Source organism: Semicossyphus pulcher, unplaced genomic scaffold (assembly GCF_022749685.1).
Source record: "Semicossyphus pulcher isolate SPU_LCO1_2020_fin unplaced genomic scaffold, fSemPul1.0.p SCAF_20, whole genome shotgun sequence".
In the NCBI taxonomy this organism is placed as follows: domain Eukaryota; kingdom Metazoa; phylum Chordata; class Actinopteri; order Labriformes; family Labridae; genus Semicossyphus; species Semicossyphus pulcher.
In genome coordinates, this window is record NW_027211694.1 from 8644185 (window position 1) to 8664203 (window position 20019).

Consider the following 20019-nt stretch of genomic DNA (forward strand, 5'->3'; position numbering starts at 1 on the left):
TGGCTGTCCATACGTACGTCCATGAGGACAGTGTGTTCGCGTGGTATCCCTCAGGACACACCCCACTTTTGTATAAGGCTGTTCTTCAAACTTCGCTCGGTCAGTCTAGAAATTTTCAGCGCCAACTACAAGCACACGGGTGAGTATTATGCATGCATTTAAATCCCTTTTAACTAGCTGTGAATATGTAATTGTCTCTTTATGTTCAGAATTGCCTTTTCTTAGGCTAGTTTTTGTGCAATCCTCTGCACAAGTTGGTCGATAAAGTCATTTGCAATTAATGGCATTAGTGCATCTGATTTTTTCCCCCAGAGGAGACTTTAATATACAGCAGTTAGGATGAATTGGAGATTACTCTAAATGTAAATGTAAATGACTGTAAACGCTTCAACTAGCTTATATCTGCACGTATGGAGAAGTGATTGTAACTAAAAATATGACGTCTGTGTTTAATATGTGCGCACACAACAGACCTTAAGACCATGGCTGAAGAGAGAGCTGAAGGGGCTCCTTCTAGTGACCCCAGGCCAGATAAAGGGATTCCTGAGGAGGGTGTCAAGCCAAGGGGCAAATGGGCCAGCGAGATGGAGTTCATGCTCTCCATGGCTGGAGAAATTATTGGCCTTGGGAATGTTTGGCGCTTCCCCTATCTGTGCTTCAAAAACGGAGGAGGTGAGGGACTAGGTTTAGATGATTTAAGGTGGGGTCTTCTGGCTGAAGTAAAGAATAAATTGCTGAGAAGGCTGAAAATATTTGTGTGGAAATGTGCAAAAGAATGTTTTCCTTCAAACTCTCAGTATTCTTTACGCAGGATCCATGAGATTTCCTCCAAGTAACATGGAGCATTTTGTTTTCTCACAATAAGCCCGTTTATCTATTGCATAATCAACTCATAGAAAAGCGTTTATACAGTTTGGTCTGCAACATGCCACTACATGTCAGAGACTCTTCTTTGTCGGTGTTTTTTATTTGCAGGTGTCTTCCTCATCCCTTACTTTGTGTTCCTCTTCTTTTGTGGCATCCCTGTGTTCTTCCTGGAGACGGCGTTGGGCCAGTACACCAGTGAGGGCGGGGTGACCGCCTGGAGGAAGATATGCCCCATGTTTGAGGGTAAAAAACAAGGCTCACTCAGAAATTTGTGTGTGCTTTTTGTTAGCATCCAGATCCCCCTTAAATAACAAGTCCATCCACTTTATAAATATTCCAGACTTGCAGAGAAACTTCCTCATTAACATTTAATAGCTACTTGTTTTATTTTCTATGTACAAAAGAAGTTAAGGAACGGTCTGTACTTAACAATTGCTGCCTGGTGCGTTCACTGTCAGCTTGTTTCTCACAATATCTTAACAAGTTGCTGCTAAACAAGGACAGGAAACATTAAAATACAAAGTGAAAGCAGACATTTTTATGAACTGTGGAGATTGGTGTTGGTTGATTGTACATATAAGATGCTTTAGTGTAAAACTTAAGTGAAATAACAGAGAGAAATATGTATGTAAACCTCAGAGTCAGAGGCTGGGAACCAAACCAACGCTAAGGAGCTGTAACTGTTGCATAATACAGAAAGCGACAGCAGCCAGAAGTCTTTACTAACTGTGAAAACTCTCTGTGTCCTGCAGGGGTGGGGATTGCATCACAGGTAATCGTGATGTATCTGAACATCTACTACATCGTGGTGCTGGCCTGGGCCATCCTCTACTTGTATAACTCATTCAAAAGCCCGCTGCCCTGGTCAACATGTGACAACAACTGGAACACCGGTGAGCTTTGTAACAAATCAGCGCCGGATTGTTAAAACACATCTGGATGAGATTAGGAATTTGTTTAGACTTCGGGGGGAAAATTCTCCCACGTTTTATGTTAAGTGTGAAACCTCCAACTCACCTTCATCTGTTTTTCATTACCCTCTTAGAATACTGTCATTTGCGCAACCCTGATTTGTTTCAACCCGGCTTCAACTGGTCGTTTCTGAACAACTTCACCTCACCTGACTACTATGATATAAACCTTCCTGACATAAGGTAAGTTACATTTTGACTTGGCTACAAAGCAGAAATTCTTCTTATTGATGTGATACATAAAAGGAGGATTAGTCTTGGCCTCCACAGATGCATTCGGTCACGGACACACCCATGCTTTTTTGTGTTCAGAGGAGGTTCTTCATCTCTTGCTGTTATAAAAACATTATTAATTGCTGCAATGGGACTGTCTGCAGGTGAAACATACACATAATAAATCTAAATTATTATCAGATGTTGTTTTAATAATGGTTAAAAAAACTAGCGGGTTGTCAAATGGAAGAAAAATCTCATATTTAAGTCATACTTTCTAAGAATTCTGCTTTTTTGCCTTCTTACTGCGTGTTAAATTAGAGGAACTGTTCCACTCTCATATTGCAGATCGGAAGCCACAGCAAGCAGAAAGTTAGCTTAGCTCAGCATAAAGACTTGAAATAGGGGAAACGGCTAACTTTGCTTTCTCTGAAATCCCAGTAAGGGCACCTCAAAAGCTCACTAAGGGCCTGTGTCCACTAACGGCCTATTTTCTACACAAAACCAATGTACTTCAGAGTTTTCAGCGCTCGGCGTCCTAAGCGTGAAAACACCCTTGACGTCAGCTGTTTTTTGTCGTTGCGTTCACAGTGCTCTCAGTTGAAAACATTTAAACTTTTGGAACACCGCCACCCTCGTTAATGTCACTTTTCCCTCACCGACAAACCAAAATCAAGAAGGGGCGGGACTTCAGATATCAACTTTGTCAACAACAAAGGCGGAGGAGAAGCGTATCATTTCATTTTTTCGAGGGTAATATTTCCATTTTTTACGTCTCCTCTCGCCGTTCCTCCTCTACTCTGCTAATCTGGAACAGATCAGCTGCAGGAGCCGGATTTGTCAGCAGAGCTGTCAATCATCCTTTTTACAGCATCAATTAAATAATTAAAAATAAACTTGTCAGAAAAATGAACACTTCGAAATAAATCAGCATGATAAGAACTAACTATAATGACAGAAACCATGTTTGAGAAACATTTATTTGACGTGTATTTTGATGTTATAGTTTGACTCATGTCCCATCTGTTAACATGGAGGAGGCGGGCTTTATGACCTATACTGCAGCCAGTCAGCAGGGGGCACTCGAAATGTTTTGGCTTCACTTTTAGGGAGTGGTCATGTCGTCCATCTTTTTATACAGTCTGTGGTCACTACCAAGGGAAGCAGAAGTGCTTCAGACAACTTACGTAACCTGGGCGCTGCCGGCAAAAAACGCTGTTAGTGGACACACCTTATATGTTTGTTTAATTAATGCAACAATCATACTGCATAAAAGACACAAGGCTTATTTACCATAAAGCTTTACTGATAAAAGGACAGATATCTTATTGAATATATAAATAAACTGATTCAGACTGTGTGACTCTGTAAAGAAATCTGAATGTGATTTGAAAAGAACTCGACCGTTGGTGAGGCATTGTTACGTGTTATTGTTAGAATGTGTTTTCTTTATTTCCAGCAATGAAACTGACCATTTGATCTCCAAGTCACCAGAGGAGGAGTTCTGGACGTGAGACACACACACACACAATCACACACACACACACACATGCTTTGACACATATACAACAAGTCTCAAGAGAAAACTGCTCTTTAAACAGCAGTCAGAGTAAACCCAATTATAATGCAATGTAAAAGAAAAAGCCTATTACATAGAGCCAAAGTAGATTACAATGTTTCCTGACCCTACAAAGAGATCATAAATTGGCAGAATATCTCTCTAACGTCAGAGATACAGAGCAGAGCTGGTGCGTAACTGAGTTAAGTGTCAGTGACCACAAACAAGAAGTTGAAAAAGGAGCACACAAGAATTCCTGGCATCTTAAAGAAAACAGAATTTCGTCACGGTGTAAAACATAAAATGAAATGCAGGAAAATTAACCAGCTGCAGACACCAAAAAATAACCAATCAAACCTCCTGATTCAGCTTCCAACATAGTTGCACTCCACCTTGTTTATTTCTTATTTTCATGTATCTTTGAAGCAGTACTCTGCCCGTCTCATGATAACCTCCTGATTGCGTGAGACAGCAGACATTGGGAAATCACTACACAGCTACATACAAACATGCATACGCTGCAGAATGAGAACAAGATGTGCTCTTTTTCAGCAGCGTGTACAATACAAACCTAAAGCTGTCCAAAATAAACCAAGGACGATTTAAATCTGTATTAACGATGCAGTACTCGAATTCATTGGCTCTCAATATAGTCTCTTCATTCACACAGCCGTAGCAGGCAGTGTTTCTTCACTATATATTGAAGCATCTCGAAGGAACAAACAAAATGTGTTTATTCATGCTTTAATGTACATCATTCTTCATCTTGTTTGCAGACGATGCAGTTGTATATTTATGTGTCTGATGTTTTTCCCACAGTAACCGGGTGTTAAGAATGTCAGATGACATGTCCCTGGGTAAGGTACACTGGGACCTGGCTTTGTGCCTCCTGATTGCCTGGGTTGTATGTTATTTCTGCGTCTTTAAGGGGATCAGATCCACAGGAAAGGCAAGTATTCCTTTAGCCTACATTAACAGTACTCTCGCTGTTATCAGGGGGTTTGGGAACAGAAATACAACACCCTTAATTTTAAGTGCTAACAGGCTACATCTGTTGGTCACCTGCCTTAATGAACAGCCTTGTCTGGTGTCTTTAGCGTATCTACCTTTCCTTCCATCTACAAGTGATAATAGATTTTTTTAGTGCACATTAAGTTCTATTACTTAAGATTTCATTTTGTTATACCATTATTGCCCAACATTTGATTTCTGCTATTGACCATATTCACACAGCGGGCGTTGTCCTCTGACATCATGCTCAGGGTGGGACGCTAACGAGCTGTTTTACTGTAGTACTGCTGTTTATTAATCATATTAATTTAAGGTATCTGATCAATTGTTATCGTGTCACCTCTTCTCAATTGGTCAGCAACTTCAAAGACAATGAACAGTGAAGGAAAGCAGGCCATATTTCTAGTTAAAACAACATATATCCCATTAGCTACTGTCAGATAACAGCTAGCATACGAATTCAGCCACTACCATTAGCTAGGAAGTGGCTAAAAGCTAATATCAATGTTTGGTAGTGTTACGTGAAAGTCCTAGCTAATGTAACATTAGCTAGCTTACGTCCAAGCTAACTTAATGTAAGCTATGAAGCAGTTAAGTGCTAATATTAGCTAATGGTAGCTAATGAGTCATCAAATATGTTGTTTTACTTTGAAATATGGCCAGATTTCTGTGCAGATTAACTTTTTAAGCGCTGATTAATCAGGAAAAGGTGAAATGATAACGTATTTTTATATGGATTACAACCTGGAACCCAGCAGTGCAACATGATCTGCATGAAATTTGCGGAGATAGAAATTTAGCAGGTAGCTGGTTAGCTACTGAGCCAGACATTTACCTAAGGAGACTAAAAGGACAGAGTATACTGGGCTTGCCAATGATTGGAAACTTCAAATGAATGCTAGTGTTGCTCTGTATCTGCTGGACAGTTTGCTAGCATGTTAGCGATATCATCTTTTTACGGTGATAATATGTCAGTTCTGTGTTTTTGCTTGTTTCTGTTGCCCCCTAGTAACAAAACACAACCTTTATACAAGTTTTAGTGTCTACATATTCAGTAATTACCTACATGTTTGTATGCATTTTTGTGCTTGTAGGTTGTGTACTTCACTGCTACATTCCCGTACCTGATGCTGTTCATCCTCTTCATCCGCGGAGTGACACTCCCGGGAGCCGGAGAGGGACTGAAATATTACCTCACCCCTGACTTCAGCAGGCTCTCTGATCCCAACGTAAGAACTCACTGTCACATCAGCTGTTCTTGTGTTTGTTTTACATTTAACAGTATGCAGAGGAGAGAATAACGCTGCCATTGTGGCACTAAAGAAAAACACGTAGAAAAATTCAGGCCTCACAACCAGCCAGATCTACATCTTAAATATCTCAATAACACTCTGTTGATTTCCTCTCAACAGTTTCCTGTTATTCTCTTCCCTCTTCGCCCTTTTTTTTTTTGCCTTGACTTTTATTTCCAGTCCCAACCCGGAGTATTAGCAGGAAAAACAAACCAAGATCCTCTCTCAGTGAGAAGTTTGTCAAAGAAAGCTTGATTATACCGTAACATCATCAGACGGGAGTAAAAACTTTTTCCTAAGCTGGATCTGAATAAATCATTTTCCTCAATGGAAATATAGGATTTTTGTTGCATAAAAAACTAGCACACTGCAATACAGTTTAACAGTAGATCTGTTATTCACTCAGAATAATGATGTAATCTCTAAACTGAATAGGGAGTTGTAAAAAACCACAGGGTGATTTCTGGATTATTTGGCATGCTCTTGCACAATGACAGCATCTGTGTCTGCCAGCAAGGCGTCTTTCATGATGTGATCACTCGAGGGCAACTTCAGAGCTCGTCTGTGTGGCAGGGGGTCACTTCCTTTTCTTCCTCTGCTAGGCATGCATGCATGTGTTTGTGTGAACATTCCTGTGAGTGGTCATCCTGCATGAAAACAATCTCGGGTTCAGAAAGGATCCATTAAAGCCAATAGAAACCCAAATCTACAGTGTTATGTATAAAATAGTAAGCAGTTTAACCACGTTTTTCAACATTAATTTGTTTTAACTCTGATTTTTGTGGATGCAAAGATTTTTGCTGTTTCAAGCTGAATTTCAAGAAGCTTTACATATGAACTTTTTGTGTCTCTTCCTGTCTCTGTGTGTTGAACTGGATGTGTCCCCGTTCCATCTGGAGGCATTAAGCAACTCTATAAAATTAGCTGACCATCTCACATTTTCCTGCTACAGTTAGAAGATAAAGTGTGTTTTCCCCATCGGTTATAAGCACGCAAAAAAGAGCATTTGTCTTCCAGCTGTGAACCATTGTGGGAATCTTGAGTAAACATGGAGGGACGTTAAGGGGAGTGTGAGAATATCTGCAGTAATGTTAAAAGCAGGTGAAGGCAGACAGATGCACAATACCAGATGCTCTTGAAAACAGATCCTTTCTAAAGTTTTTCTCATCATGTGAGGTTCTGTTTTCACTTGAGCCACGCAGGAAATCGTAATTGCGTTCTGGCCTGTATCTGTGGTCTGTTTTATGTGTGAATGTGTCTCCTTTTGTCCGTGTGTCACTGTGCATGTGTTAGGACATGCAAACGCTTCTAAGGACACAACAGTGTCCTCTGTTTCTGGTGTCGGATGTGAACATCCTTTGAGACAGACTAAAGCCTCCTAAGGCTGTGAATTAGCCAGGCCCTCTTTGGGGCCAGAGTAGGGCCCTGTATATTGCTTTGGAGCCTTGCCAACTTTATCTTTCAGTGGGCGTGACTGTCAGCGTAGTGGTGCCTCTAATGTTAACCAGATGCTGTCAGAAAGAGGTCCCGCAGACGGACATTCCTGTAAACAAAACGTTCTACTCCCACAAACCTGAACGCGCACAAATGTGATGCAAGCTCATTTACATAGTTATGAATTTACACAGGAAAAAGTCTGGAAATTCTGTATCATTTCTGACAGGCATAAAGCAGAGCCATACATTATTGTCTTTTATACAACAGTATACAGAGGCCTGAAATGAGTGCCGTTATAGAGTTTACATGTATCACTCCGCCTCAGTTGTTTGGAACACTGTTAATTAACGTTACAGCAAACAGTCTAGATTAATCAAACACATTCGTCACCAAAGCAACTATCAACAGAATTTTTCAACATTTGCAAGATGAATTATAACATTCAGATAAATGTACATAATATGTAGTTTTTAGTCTGCCGTAACGTTTAGACATACACAAAGTAGCAAGAGTGCAGGAAAATGTATTAATGTATCAATCTGTTGTATAAAAGCAATATCACACTCGGGGGGGGTTCTGTTGTACTGAATATCAGCATGGCTGACGGCATGGCATGGCATGACGATATAGCCTCATGTCGGGTGTGCAGCCAGTTGTTAGCATAAACGGCTTCTGGTTAAGACTTCCTTTTCCGCGTGCTGCATTATTTACAGAAAAAAACCCCTGTTTTTCTTGAGATTTACTTTAATTAACGGGTCTTGCCTTTCCCGAAATTCCGAAAACATCATGATGCAGATTAGTAAAAAAGTAAAAATGCAAGCTTTCTCAGGTCTGTCGTGAAGAGGAGAAGAAAACTAATTTTAAAGTGCTCGTTAGTTCAACGCAGGATCGATAATTTTTGCTGCATTCGAGGAAGTCGGGAAATCTAAATGCTGAATGGCTTTATCTCCAGTTGAATTTTAGATCGAGAACAGATTGTAAGCTGAACTTGCTGCAGATGTAAGTTTATAGAGATTAATAAGAAGCTAAATCGTCATCAGATGAACGCTGATGGGTGCCGGGATGTCATTACGGCGCATTACTGTCCGCCTGCTTTTGCTCTCCACACGGACTGTTTTTCCTGCATACACCGCAGCCTGCTGATACGTGATTGGTCAACATTACTTGGACTACAAGTGTAGTACAAATGGAAACCAGAACACTTGTCAAACCTAAAACCCACATCACTGCCTACAGATTCTACATTTCTACGTAGAAACTGTAAATAGAGATTAGCACGGCTGTGATTACCTCTAGGACTCGGTGTGTTGCCTCGTGTCTCTGAGTGAATCACAGCTGGTCTGATATTCAGCATAACAGCACTCCTTCTCGTGTGATATCGCCCAGTAATTGTTGATTGTTATGACTTAACAAAAAATGTTATTGTTGCTCAGTAATGAAAGAAGTAAAAGGAAAGTTTTTTTAATGTTTCCCCTTAAATGTTTGAAATGTCTTACCCTCTCCAGGTTTGGCGTGATGCAGGGACTCAGGTGTTCTTCTCCTACGCCGTGTGTCAGGGAGTACTCACCGCTCTGGGAAGCTACAACAAATACAACAACAACTGCTTTAGGTTAGCATCCTCTGTATTCTAAAAATCACAGTTATGATTGTACATTAACATGCTCTTCAACAGTGCAGATAATCTTTTCTTTGTGTGGTTGTTATGTTGCAGGGATTGCGTGGGACTTTGTTTCCTGAACAGTGCCACCAGTATCTTTGCTGGTTTTGCTGTGTTCTCAGTGCTGGGATTCATGGCTCATGAACTGAACTTGCCGTTGGATGATGTTGCTGCTTCTGGTGATTTTAATTCTTATCTGCATGCTTTTTTTTAAACTGTCAACTTTATTTAATAGGCTGGAAGTGGTGACAACAACCAACAACGTCCACAAGATGGCATCTTATGTTCAGTTAAATTATTTTTACTTTAAAGTATCTTTCTTTTTTTACTGATGCCAGAGGCACGTCTTTAATATTTTATGATAATTTTGTTTTTTCTTTGTTCACTGCTTAAATTTGTTTTTTCTACACTCTGCACTTTTGGCTGCATCTGGTGACATGTGCAATGAAAACAGATCTATAAGATAATTAAAGGGATAAGACACAGAACTTCTACAATCAGACATGTACAAAATCAATATATGGACTTTAAAGTTTGGACTTGAGAGTACTGTTCTTCCTGCAGGTCCTGGTCTGGCCTTTATAGCCTATCCAAAGGCTCTGTCGCTGCTGCCTGGCTCCTCCTTCTGGGCTATTCTCTTCTTTTTCATGCTCCTCCTTCTGGGCCTGGACAGTCAGGTATGGTTCTGTCTAATAATAATTTTATATAGGTCTTTATCGTAAAATAATCAGTTTCACTTCTGTTCCTACAGTTTGTGTGTGTGGAGAGTCTGGCCACAGCTCTCACAGACATGTTCCCACGTTACCTGAGGAGGCGGGGTGGCAGAGAAATCCTGGTCCTGGTCATCGCTGTTGTCTGTTTTCTGCTGGGGCTGCCACTCATCACTGAGGTACACAGCAGAAACAGTATTTATATTGTCATTTAATTTAAGGAAGGACAACTAGCTTCAGACATTTTTTATTTACAGGAAGAATTGTAATGACTTTGATTATCCCTAAGCCTTTTAATTTGCCCCTCTTTTAAGCCAGATGTTTAAATTATTTATCATTCTTAATTAATGAGCAAACACATTTAGATTAACAGCTTTACCTTGTGTCCAATTAGCAAATGTTTGCATGCTAGCACGCTAAACTGAGCATTAAGTTCAACTGTTAGCATGTCAGTGTTTGGCTTTTAGCTCAAAGCCTATGCACAGCAAGCTAAACTGCTAGCTTGGCTGTAAACTCTTGGTTTTGTTAATCAACACACTAACCTTAACTTAACCCTTAACTTCAGTATATTTTTGTAGTAATTAAAGCATCACCTCACATAGATATTCAGTCAGGTTAACACATTTTAATCTTTGAAATGATCTGTTATACTTTGTTTGATGATAATTAGCAAATGTTAGCATGCTAGTAGGCTAAACTAAGGTTGTGTCCATTATACATTAACCTGCAACTGATGTAAAGCAGGTGAAATGTTTTACTAACTTTAGCATTCTAGCTTGCTAACATTTTCTAATTCAAACTCAAAGTTAGCATTTAAACTGTTACTATGCTAACATTTACTGTAGCTCTACGACTACTCAAAACCGCACAGAACTGTTAGCATGGCTGTAACCCATTAGCCTTGTTAATTAACAAACTTTGCCTGATAATTAGCACATCCTCATACACATTTGAATCTTTTTAAACTAAATGAGTATCAAAATTCCTCAAACAAAGGTTCCTTGTTCATTTAAAAGTACTTATATTTAGAGTGAATGGTTAGTTAGCTTGTAGCTTAGTTTGCTACACTTGTATGCTTTGTAATAATTAAAAGATTTAATTTCTGATGTGTCAAAAATAGGACTTTCATGTTCTGCTCTGGAGGCACAGGAAATGACGGCCGTGTTAAAAATCACAGCCTGTCTAACCTCTCTTCCTGACTGTACTTTTTCTGCATGTTTTCTGCTCATGTTACAGGGAGGGATAGTCCTCTTTCAGGTGATAGACACCTACGGTCCCAGTGGAACCAGTCTCCTCCTCATCGCCTGCTTTGAGACCATTGTCATTGCCTGGGTGTACGGTAAGTCAACTTTAAGTTATTACATTTATAAAAATGCTGATTTCATTACCGATAGTAGCATTACATTCACAGTTGCTACTTAGAGGAGCTTCATAATTGACGGCAGCATTTGTCTCATGTTATCTGTAAGGAAGCAGCTTCTGATCAAAACTCTGAGATCCACATTTGTTTTAATTTTATCGCCCGTTTAATAAAAAGATTATGAGCAGATAAAACAAGACAGGGACTTTTGATGACACTAAAAAGATAGCATGCTGTGCTCATTTTTACTCAAGGATATTTAAGCAATATCACATGAGAGGGAGTGATGTTGTACCATCATCACGGCTGTGATTCGGTCGTAGCCACGAGGCCGCAGGCCACAAGCAATAATCAACAACAAAAGATTTTTTGCTCCACCAACTCAACCAGTTCCACAACTTATCTGAAATTGGACTTTTGTTGCCAAGCAACCCAAACATTCTCCTGCACTCTGCTACTACATGTTTCATCATGTACATTTATCTGTTTGTTGTAATATATCAACAGCCAGTGAAATAAGAGTCTGCTGTGTGATTCAGAGGTACCAGCCTGATCAGTGTGAACATACACGGTCTGCTGTAATGTTAATTTGCAGTATTCAGAACACGTGGCTGAGGCGGAGTGATACACAGAGTGAAAAGTCCCTGTGATGTTGTTCTCTATATCAGCACTCAGGGAATGCCTCTTATCCAACCAGGTTACTTTCTCGGTAATAACTGTTGTATAATTAGACAGTTCCTCTTAATCTTACAGTTCCCACCGTTTACCTTGGATTACAACATGTACGGTATTTTAACTTAAAAGGATGTAGAGTATCTTTAATAATAACTTACAGCAGATAGATGCCAAATATCAGCCTACACTCTATTTAGAAAACTAGCGATAGATAAAGAATTTTAATTTATATCTCCTGTAATAACTTAAGTATCAGCGGTCATTTAAATGACTTATTCAAGAGAAAATAAACCTGACCTTTAAATGTTTCCGTTGCCAGCAAAGAATTTGCAATTATTTGCAAACCATTTCTGTCTGTGTTCCGCAATTATTAACTTCACTCGGCAACAACTCTGGTAAAGATCCAAAACAAATACTGGACCTCAATTTCTCAACAAAAACAACCGTTTTGTTTACATTCTTGACCTCACAGAGATGGGAACATTTATCTTTCTTACAACAGGCTCAATTGTTATTATACATGAAGCCTTGGCATCATGTTTGAGGGGTAAAGGTCAGTTAATTAGAGAAAAATAAAGACTTTTCTTATCCTGTGGGAATGCGGGTCAGTTTCTAAATCACATGAGGTCACCTGGTATTACCAGTCCTGTATAATAGGGCTAAAGAACCCTTCCTCTCCGCTGAGAGCAGTTCAGGTTTGTAGAGGGATGAGGGCTCCATCTACTGGACAGAAACCAGAAGAAACATCTTCTGCTGTAAAGCCACACAGGAAATGTTTAGGCTTTAGACCTCTTTACATTTCCTGCTATACCCATCACTTGTTTCATACAAATATTCATATCTAAAAAATGCTTCATGGGTTGTTGCTTCTTAAAGAATGCACCAGGATTTGTCCTCTGCCCACATTTTAATGTTTCATTTCCCCAGCCATGTCGTCCTCCGCCATCATTTTGGATCAATCGTCTTACCTCCCACACCTTCATTAGAAGCAAAGTTACTGCCTGAAATAGACACGTGGGTTGAGGATTCGTCTGTCCTCTTATTTGTCTTTATGTCTCATCTAGCAGAACATCTTTAACTTGGTCTTTTTACAAAACAAGTAGTTTTCTTTAATGAAACAGAAAGTATGTACCACATGTGCATTTAAGTCTTTTATGACTCAGCATTTTCATGTCTCGAAGCTGAGCCTTCACCTTTTACAGTGTTTTCAGTCAAGGGCCCCGTGTGTTAAACCATTTCCTTCCCTTTGATTGACTCACACCTCTTGTCCATCACCCTCCAGGTGCAGACCGCTTTAATGACAACATCAAGGACATGATCGGGTACGCCCCACTCCCCGTGCTGAAGTACTGCTGGCTGTTCGTCACGCCGATCATCTGCGGAGTGAGTCACTCACACCTGCGACACATCTCTCTTCTTTACAGCTTTAATGTCTTTTTCCTCTCATGTCTTCATTTGTATTCTTTATTTCCCGCCGCATATGACTTCTGATTGAACGCTGATCTTCTGCTGCTCCTTATCTTCCTGATTCCCTCTTTACTGGCCTTTTATCTTTGATGAGTTATTCACATACTTTCATTTTGCCTCATCAGTAATTATTCCTGAGCGCACACAGGGGAAAAAAGAGGAGAGATTGCAGCCTTTACCTAAAACTGTGGACTCATCTATTTTAAAACACACATCCCTGCAGACATGATCAGTACGAGATTAGAAAGTACAGAGGCTATCTTAAGAGTCAGTTAAAAGCTGTAATAGTTTAAAGTGAATGTTGAGAGTTGAAGTTACCCACAGACAGTTATCACCTGACTGACTCAGCTCTATGGACTGTTTTGGCGTCTTTCATAGGATTGTTTTCTTAATCTGGCAACATTCACTGCTCTCATTGCTATTTCTTTCTCTCACAAGAGCTCTAATAAACCCACCCTGCCCACCCGGACTTGTAAGGTTAACTATTAGCTCTTAAAGAATGAAAGATCTAGAAGAGACGGGTGTTTCTTTTTGTGGGTGGAGACCAAAAAACGGAGCTTAAAGCTCCTGTGAGGAGTTTTTCATTAGTCATGAAACAGACTGAAATTAAATCTGATGACTCTATATGACCTACAAAAGCAAACCAGACCATCAGCGACAATATTGATTATTTCTATAAAGTTATTTTTAATGCCTGTAACCGCTGATGGGTGGGGGGTAGGTGTCAGAAGAAGCGATTAACTGCAAGCTGCTTTTGTTTACATTTTCCAGGGCAAACATTTAAAGTGAGTGATACATACGACTGTTAAAGAAAGCAGGATGACATTTTTTGCTAAAGCCACCACTTAAGCATGTACAGGAAAAAATCAGCAAGAAGATAAGAGGTACGGCTTGGTCCACAGGGGGCGCCAAAATCAACACAAACTAAAAGTTCTTCACAGGAGCTTTAAAAATGTAACTTAAAGCTTCTGTGAGGAGTTTTCTCTGGTTCTGAAACAGACGATCCTGACGCCTCTATATAAGCTACAAAAGCAAACCAGACCATGGGAAAGAAGATTATTTCTATATATTTATTTTTAATCTGTGCAAGCGCTGCCACCGGGTCAGTGTCAGACGAGCAGATAAACAACACACTGCAGAAACAGCCTTTGTTTACATTTTCCACACAAGATCCACAGTGAGGGTTACGTTTGACTGTTAAAAGAAAGCAGGAGGAGCTTTTTCTTCATATAACACGACTTGTACACATGTACAGGACAAGATCAGCAAAGATAGTAGATGTACGGCTTGTCCACAGGGGGCGCCAAAGTCCACACAACATGAAAGATCCTCACAGGAGCTTTAAATTCGCCGGGTGGCCAGAAACTCAACCTGAAATAATTCATTTATGTTCCGCTTAGTTTTTTGGGTGTTTAAAGAAGCAACATTTAGCTAACATGTTTGCTATATGCTAACGCTAACTGTTTCCTAATATGGGGAGGGTTTAATATGATGGCTGTACAGAGGCTTATGCTTGTTCCTAAACAACCAAGATGGCCGTCGATGTCATGAAAAGTTCTTTTCATGTTATGTATTTTCAGTTAGAAGACATTGGACGTTGGAACTAGCTACATAGCGTACGTAGCGCTGTGTCACATGTTTGGTTGCATTGATTGGTTGTAGGACTTTCCAAGGGTTCAAAGGCATTTTGGTCATTGCCATGTGATAATGTCCCAATTCACACTCCTTCACTTAGCCCTCTAACTCGACCATTTTCTGTCTCCTAGCTCACCCTGCTGTATGACCTGTCACAATCATCGTCATTATCGGTGTATGGATACCTACCTGGTTCCTGGAGTGCTGTGCTGGGCAGCCTGCTCATCATCACTCCACTGATGTGCATCCCAGTATTCATTTTTATCTCGATGTGTAGGGTGAGTGAATTTAACGTTGTATTTGGTCAATTTCAAAATAAAAGGTAATGTCTTTTTCCCTAGCCTTGACTGTGTACATTTCCTTCCTAACATTTAGAATTCAGACAACATGACGACACCGTCCAGTGACCTGCGTCAGGCTGAACCACACAAGCCAATTCTCACGCTGTGTGACTACGTCATCTTCGGGCCACAAGTGCAGAAAAACAGAGTGGATAACAGAGACGAGAAGATGATGATGGGGGAGCGCAGCATGGTTTGATAGTCAGTGCTAATGCTGACAGACCTGCAGCAAATGATGGTGCATCGATGGTCTGATTACATTGTACAAATATGTGACAACAACCACTTTTTTTTAAAAGTCAATGCAACTTGTTTTATATACATTTTATTCAGGGAGATGCTGTTATGTCTTATTTGTTACGTTACTTTTACCTGAAATGAAATGAATACTAATGTAAAGGTTACATACATTTTTCTATAGACCAATAATCATGTAAAGGGTTTATAGAAGAGAATAGCCCTCCTTATATTGTTATAACCTTTTTGTATTCAATACATCCTTTTTACTCGTCAAATCCTGGCCCTTACATTACCCACAATTCATCTCTCGCACTGACAGTTGGTTCTAATATGGGCTTGTTATGCTAGTAGCGGCTAATGTAGCCTTGAGCCGCTAGCATCAATCGGAGATGAGGGATTGACTACAGTGTACCTGGTAAGCCAACTTCTTTCTAACGCTACATATAAAGGCTTTCTTTTCAATTTTCTAACTCGTCTTTAGCCCCGCCTACTCTGACTCGAGTGACATCACTTAAGGCAATTAATCGGACTTTAGTCCCCTTTAAACATTAACAGTTTTGTAAAGTCATTTGAGTTATTAGGTTGATTTTGTCTTTCAGTATTGGTGCTATCATGGACATGAAATGTTTTTGCACTCCACTATTAACTTCTTATCTTCATTTTATTCAACAAAACAGATTTATGTTTCAGAATGTGTACATTATCTTAAATTCCTCATATGTTTTTATATCTTTCGCTGACAAATATGATGAACTGTATGAATGTCATTAAATATATCCCTATGGATGATATTCTGCTTAAGTAGGCGTCCTTTAATTCTTTACATGTTGATTTCACAGCAGAGTCCTGCTATCGCCAATAGATCTTTGCACACGGTTATTACCCGTGTATCCTTTTCAGTTAGTAATCGTTCTTTCACCTCCTGCTTTAAAACCAGTTAGTCTATGGGGTACCCTGTGTGTGATGTCACAGGATATGGCTGGGCTTGCTCCATCATAAAGCCAAGTTCAGTCATCTGTGTAATCCAAACCGGCATTCAATTAACAGACAATTCCGCCCAGTCGCCTCCCGCCTCTCCTCACATCCTGACTGCCTCCGCTGCTCCCCCATCGACACAGAGTGACCCGCAGATCGAAAAGAGTCCGGCCTTGAGACCTCAAAAGCTCACCTTTGGTTGCAGCTGACCTTGACCTTATCTTTAATAAGAAGATAAAAATCAACATCTGTAAAGTATCAGAAGGGATAGAAATATGATAGGAATATGTTTGGCCACGCCCACATTTTCTACATTGATTGCTCTTAAATTAGAAGCTGCAGTATGCCTGAGGGTGGATATAGAACAATTGTGGTGCGATAGTTCCAGTATCTATTATTAGACCATCTGACCATCAGTCTTTACATAACCACACCAAACAAGCTGCAGCAGAGAGGCAGAGTCATGGAAAAGCCCAACTATTTATTGTAACAGGTACAAAGAAATTGACTTTATTGACATGTCACATAAACACAGAATGTAAGATGGACATATTGAGACCAGCAGGACTTCCGCTGTAATGGAAACACAAATTTAAATATGCTAATATTGACGTTTTTCTCTGACCTAGTCTGGGTCAACGTAGCACCAACCAAATACTGGATAAGTGTTTATACTTTAAAAGTAACATTTTTTTTAAAGTTACCGAATCCAAATGTGCTTAAATATTTTACTCAAAAAATATTGTTGTACAAACAGACATGAAAAATAAAACAATTTAAGATATTTATTATTAATTTATAATTCCGTTAGTATACGTTAAAAAAGCACTAAAGTAGATTATAAATACGAAAAAACTTTGTTACCTGGATGACATCACTGTGATGTCACCAGGGTTATTTCCGCAGATTTGTGGTAGCTAAAAAAATATTGTTAGTTCTTTAAAACGGCGAAACAAAACAACAAAAATAACATTATAGAGAGTTATTGAGTTATCCCGCTTTGCCACCAAAACTAGCTCGTTGACGTAGGTTTTTCAGACCTGGGATGACCCGCTAATAAATGCCGATTGCCTCTTTTCCCCTTTTTGCCAGTGGAGTATACTTCTTTCGGTCTCTTTTCTCCTGCGTCACCCTATGACGTCACAAACGCACCAGAAAGGGCTCAACCCTCTCGAGCCAAAGAAGATTTTATACAATTGTTTTCCTTTCAAAAAAGTGCAGTATTAAAGTACTGAGCTTTGAAAAAAATCCATCAAAACTACAGACAGATGACAGAAGAAGTGTGGATTACAGGTCAGATTGAGTGTAAAAAATGTTCATCTTATAAACCTCTCGTGAAATCAACTGGAAAACCTGAGCGTGCTGGGATATCGCACCGAGATAGTTCTGCATCATTGACTCGCTTCACTGATGAGCTGTGATCTTCCCCAAACGATACCGAGCCTTTGTATTCCCCTCCATCATTGTTTCTCGTTAACGGCAGAGAGAGAGAGAAACGGGAGCGATGCCAACACTTCTTAATGAAGATTTGAAAAATGGGCTTGTTATAAACTGATATTTCACGACTAGAGGGACATGTCTTTTATCGAGTTAAATGTGGGAGGAAGATTACAAGAGGTAAATCTGTGATTGGCTGTTGTAAATAAGAAACACCAAGTTTGAAGACGCTTTAATAATGCCCTGATGGATTTTGAAGACAGGTCTGCTTTGTCCAGTTGTTCAGTTATGTGCTTTATTCACTTCCTGTTTTATTTTGTTACTCACCTTTCTTGATTGCATGCCCCGCCCTAATTAGCCTCACCTGTGCCTGATTAGCCACACCCGCTCAGCGTCTTTAGTCTTTGGGCTGCTGAAAACGTAAAAAAAAATCCCCCCAAAAAAATGGAGACAGTGTTTTTTGTTTAGTGTTTTTACATAATTGTACTGGAACGAGTGCTTTTAAAAAAAGGACACTAATGGAGATTTAAGCCTGAAGGTGGATTTAATGCAACATCAACTGCTTTAATACCTTGACAAAGTTTCGTTGCCTGTTTGTTTCCTTCCCGTTAGCTACTCACATCCTGCCTCTGCCAGTGTTTAACCCCGGTGAGTTTTTTAGACCTTTTATTTTTCTCCTCGACCTCGTCTCCTTTTGTACTTTTTTTGTCCTTATTGGACTATCCTGGTTTTTCTTCGTCTCCTCCATCACACAGTTAGCCGTGTGTTTTTGCACCGTTTTCTGGTAGAAAATGTACTTTGCTCAAGGATCACAGTCTGCATTTGGGTCCTCTCTCCTGTGTTCCCGATGGTGCAACATATGACAGTCCTGTTCCCTCTGACCAGTCAGTGGTCGGCCGTGGCTTTGAGTTTATTTTCCTTTTAGTATCTGCTAAGCTGGTTTGGAACTTTGGCGGTGATACCACAAAAGTACAAACTTGCAAACCACGAAACATTTGGTGGCCTACGTTTCACTGTTGCACTGCTCTTGTGCAAAACAAGTTGATCTAAGTAAAAGAGTGAAAGTAAAAACTGAATGGATGTAGAGTTATGAGGAAATATGATGGAAATATAGCATTTATGTTTGTTTAATTTGATGAAAGTCAAAGTTTTTCTAATGTTGTCAACAGTGACGTGATGTTGCATGTGCATGCTTCATACTAAAGTCTTTTTACCGATGTTGCTACACTCTAACTTTTCCACTTGAACCAAGTTTTCTTTTTGCAATATCTCAATTATTATTTTTTTAAGTTGAGGCATTTCCACAAACTATAAATTGACATAACACGTTTTGGTTAATCTAATTTGACTACAGGACATAACATTTTTGATTCATGTTGTTAATATTATCATTACTAAGCTATTCTACTCTCTTTGTTAGACATGTTTAGTTGCAAAAATCATCCAGCTAGGGGTATTGTTTGTAATTCTTTAACTGCATAGTTTGTGGACGTCGTTGATGGTTTGCCAGGTATAGGTTTACCAGTGGAGCTGCTCCTCAGTTATGAGGATCAGCATGAAGTCCCTCAAATTTTACAGATTTTGGAGGGAGATGAAGGAGGAGAGGGGACTAGAAGAGTTCCAAGTTCATATTGTTGCGGGAGGATGCTGTTCAAGCCTCCCCAGACATGTGTGTATGTTTTTGTTTGTTTGTTTATTTTTGTTTTTCCTTTTGCAGCAGCCTTTTATTTATTTTATTTTACATAGATGAGTATGTATCATAACTGTAATTCCTCTAACATAAAAATAACCAGCTGGAATGTAAGGGGGCTTCGGAAAATAACAAAATTAAAACAGGTTATGAGTAGGATTAGACATCTTAAATCTAAAATCATATTTTTACAGGAAACCCACCTAACAACTGCAGACTTAAAGCGTGTACAGAGCAGATGGCCTGGCCAAGTAATATATGCATGTTATAATAATTATGCAAGGGGAGTGCTTATCCTTATCCACCGGACAATACCATTGCAGATTGTCAAAACTATCCGAGACCCAGGTGGAAGATATGTTATTGTCCAATGCAATATCCTATCAATGACATGGAACCTAGTGAGCATTTATGGGCCCAATGAAGATAACCCCAGTTTCTTTAGGAATATTTTGCTTGACTTGTCTACCATGAATGGATTTT

At 39.6% G+C, this 20019-nt stretch overlaps 1 protein-coding gene across 1 annotated transcript; it reads left to right on the plus strand.

Annotated features, from left to right (window-relative positions):
- The first annotated feature begins 131 nt into the window (after positions 1-131).
- Positions 132-16182, plus strand: LOC138599210 (sodium- and chloride-dependent betaine transporter-like). The gene is made up of 16 exons (XM_069670713.1): positions 132-139; positions 472-672; positions 976-1110; positions 1620-1760; positions 1913-2021; positions 3511-3561; positions 4429-4558; positions 5715-5849; positions 8855-8958; positions 9061-9185; positions 9571-9683; positions 9758-9895; positions 10953-11055; positions 13034-13134; positions 14985-15131; positions 15229-16182. Exons 2-16 carry the CDS (start codon positions 483-485, stop codon positions 15391-15393), a joined length of 1887 nt encoding a protein of 628 aa, XP_069526814.1. The 5' UTR covers positions 132-139; positions 472-482; the 3' UTR covers positions 15394-16182.
- The last annotated feature ends 3837 nt before the right edge of the window (positions 16183-20019 follow it).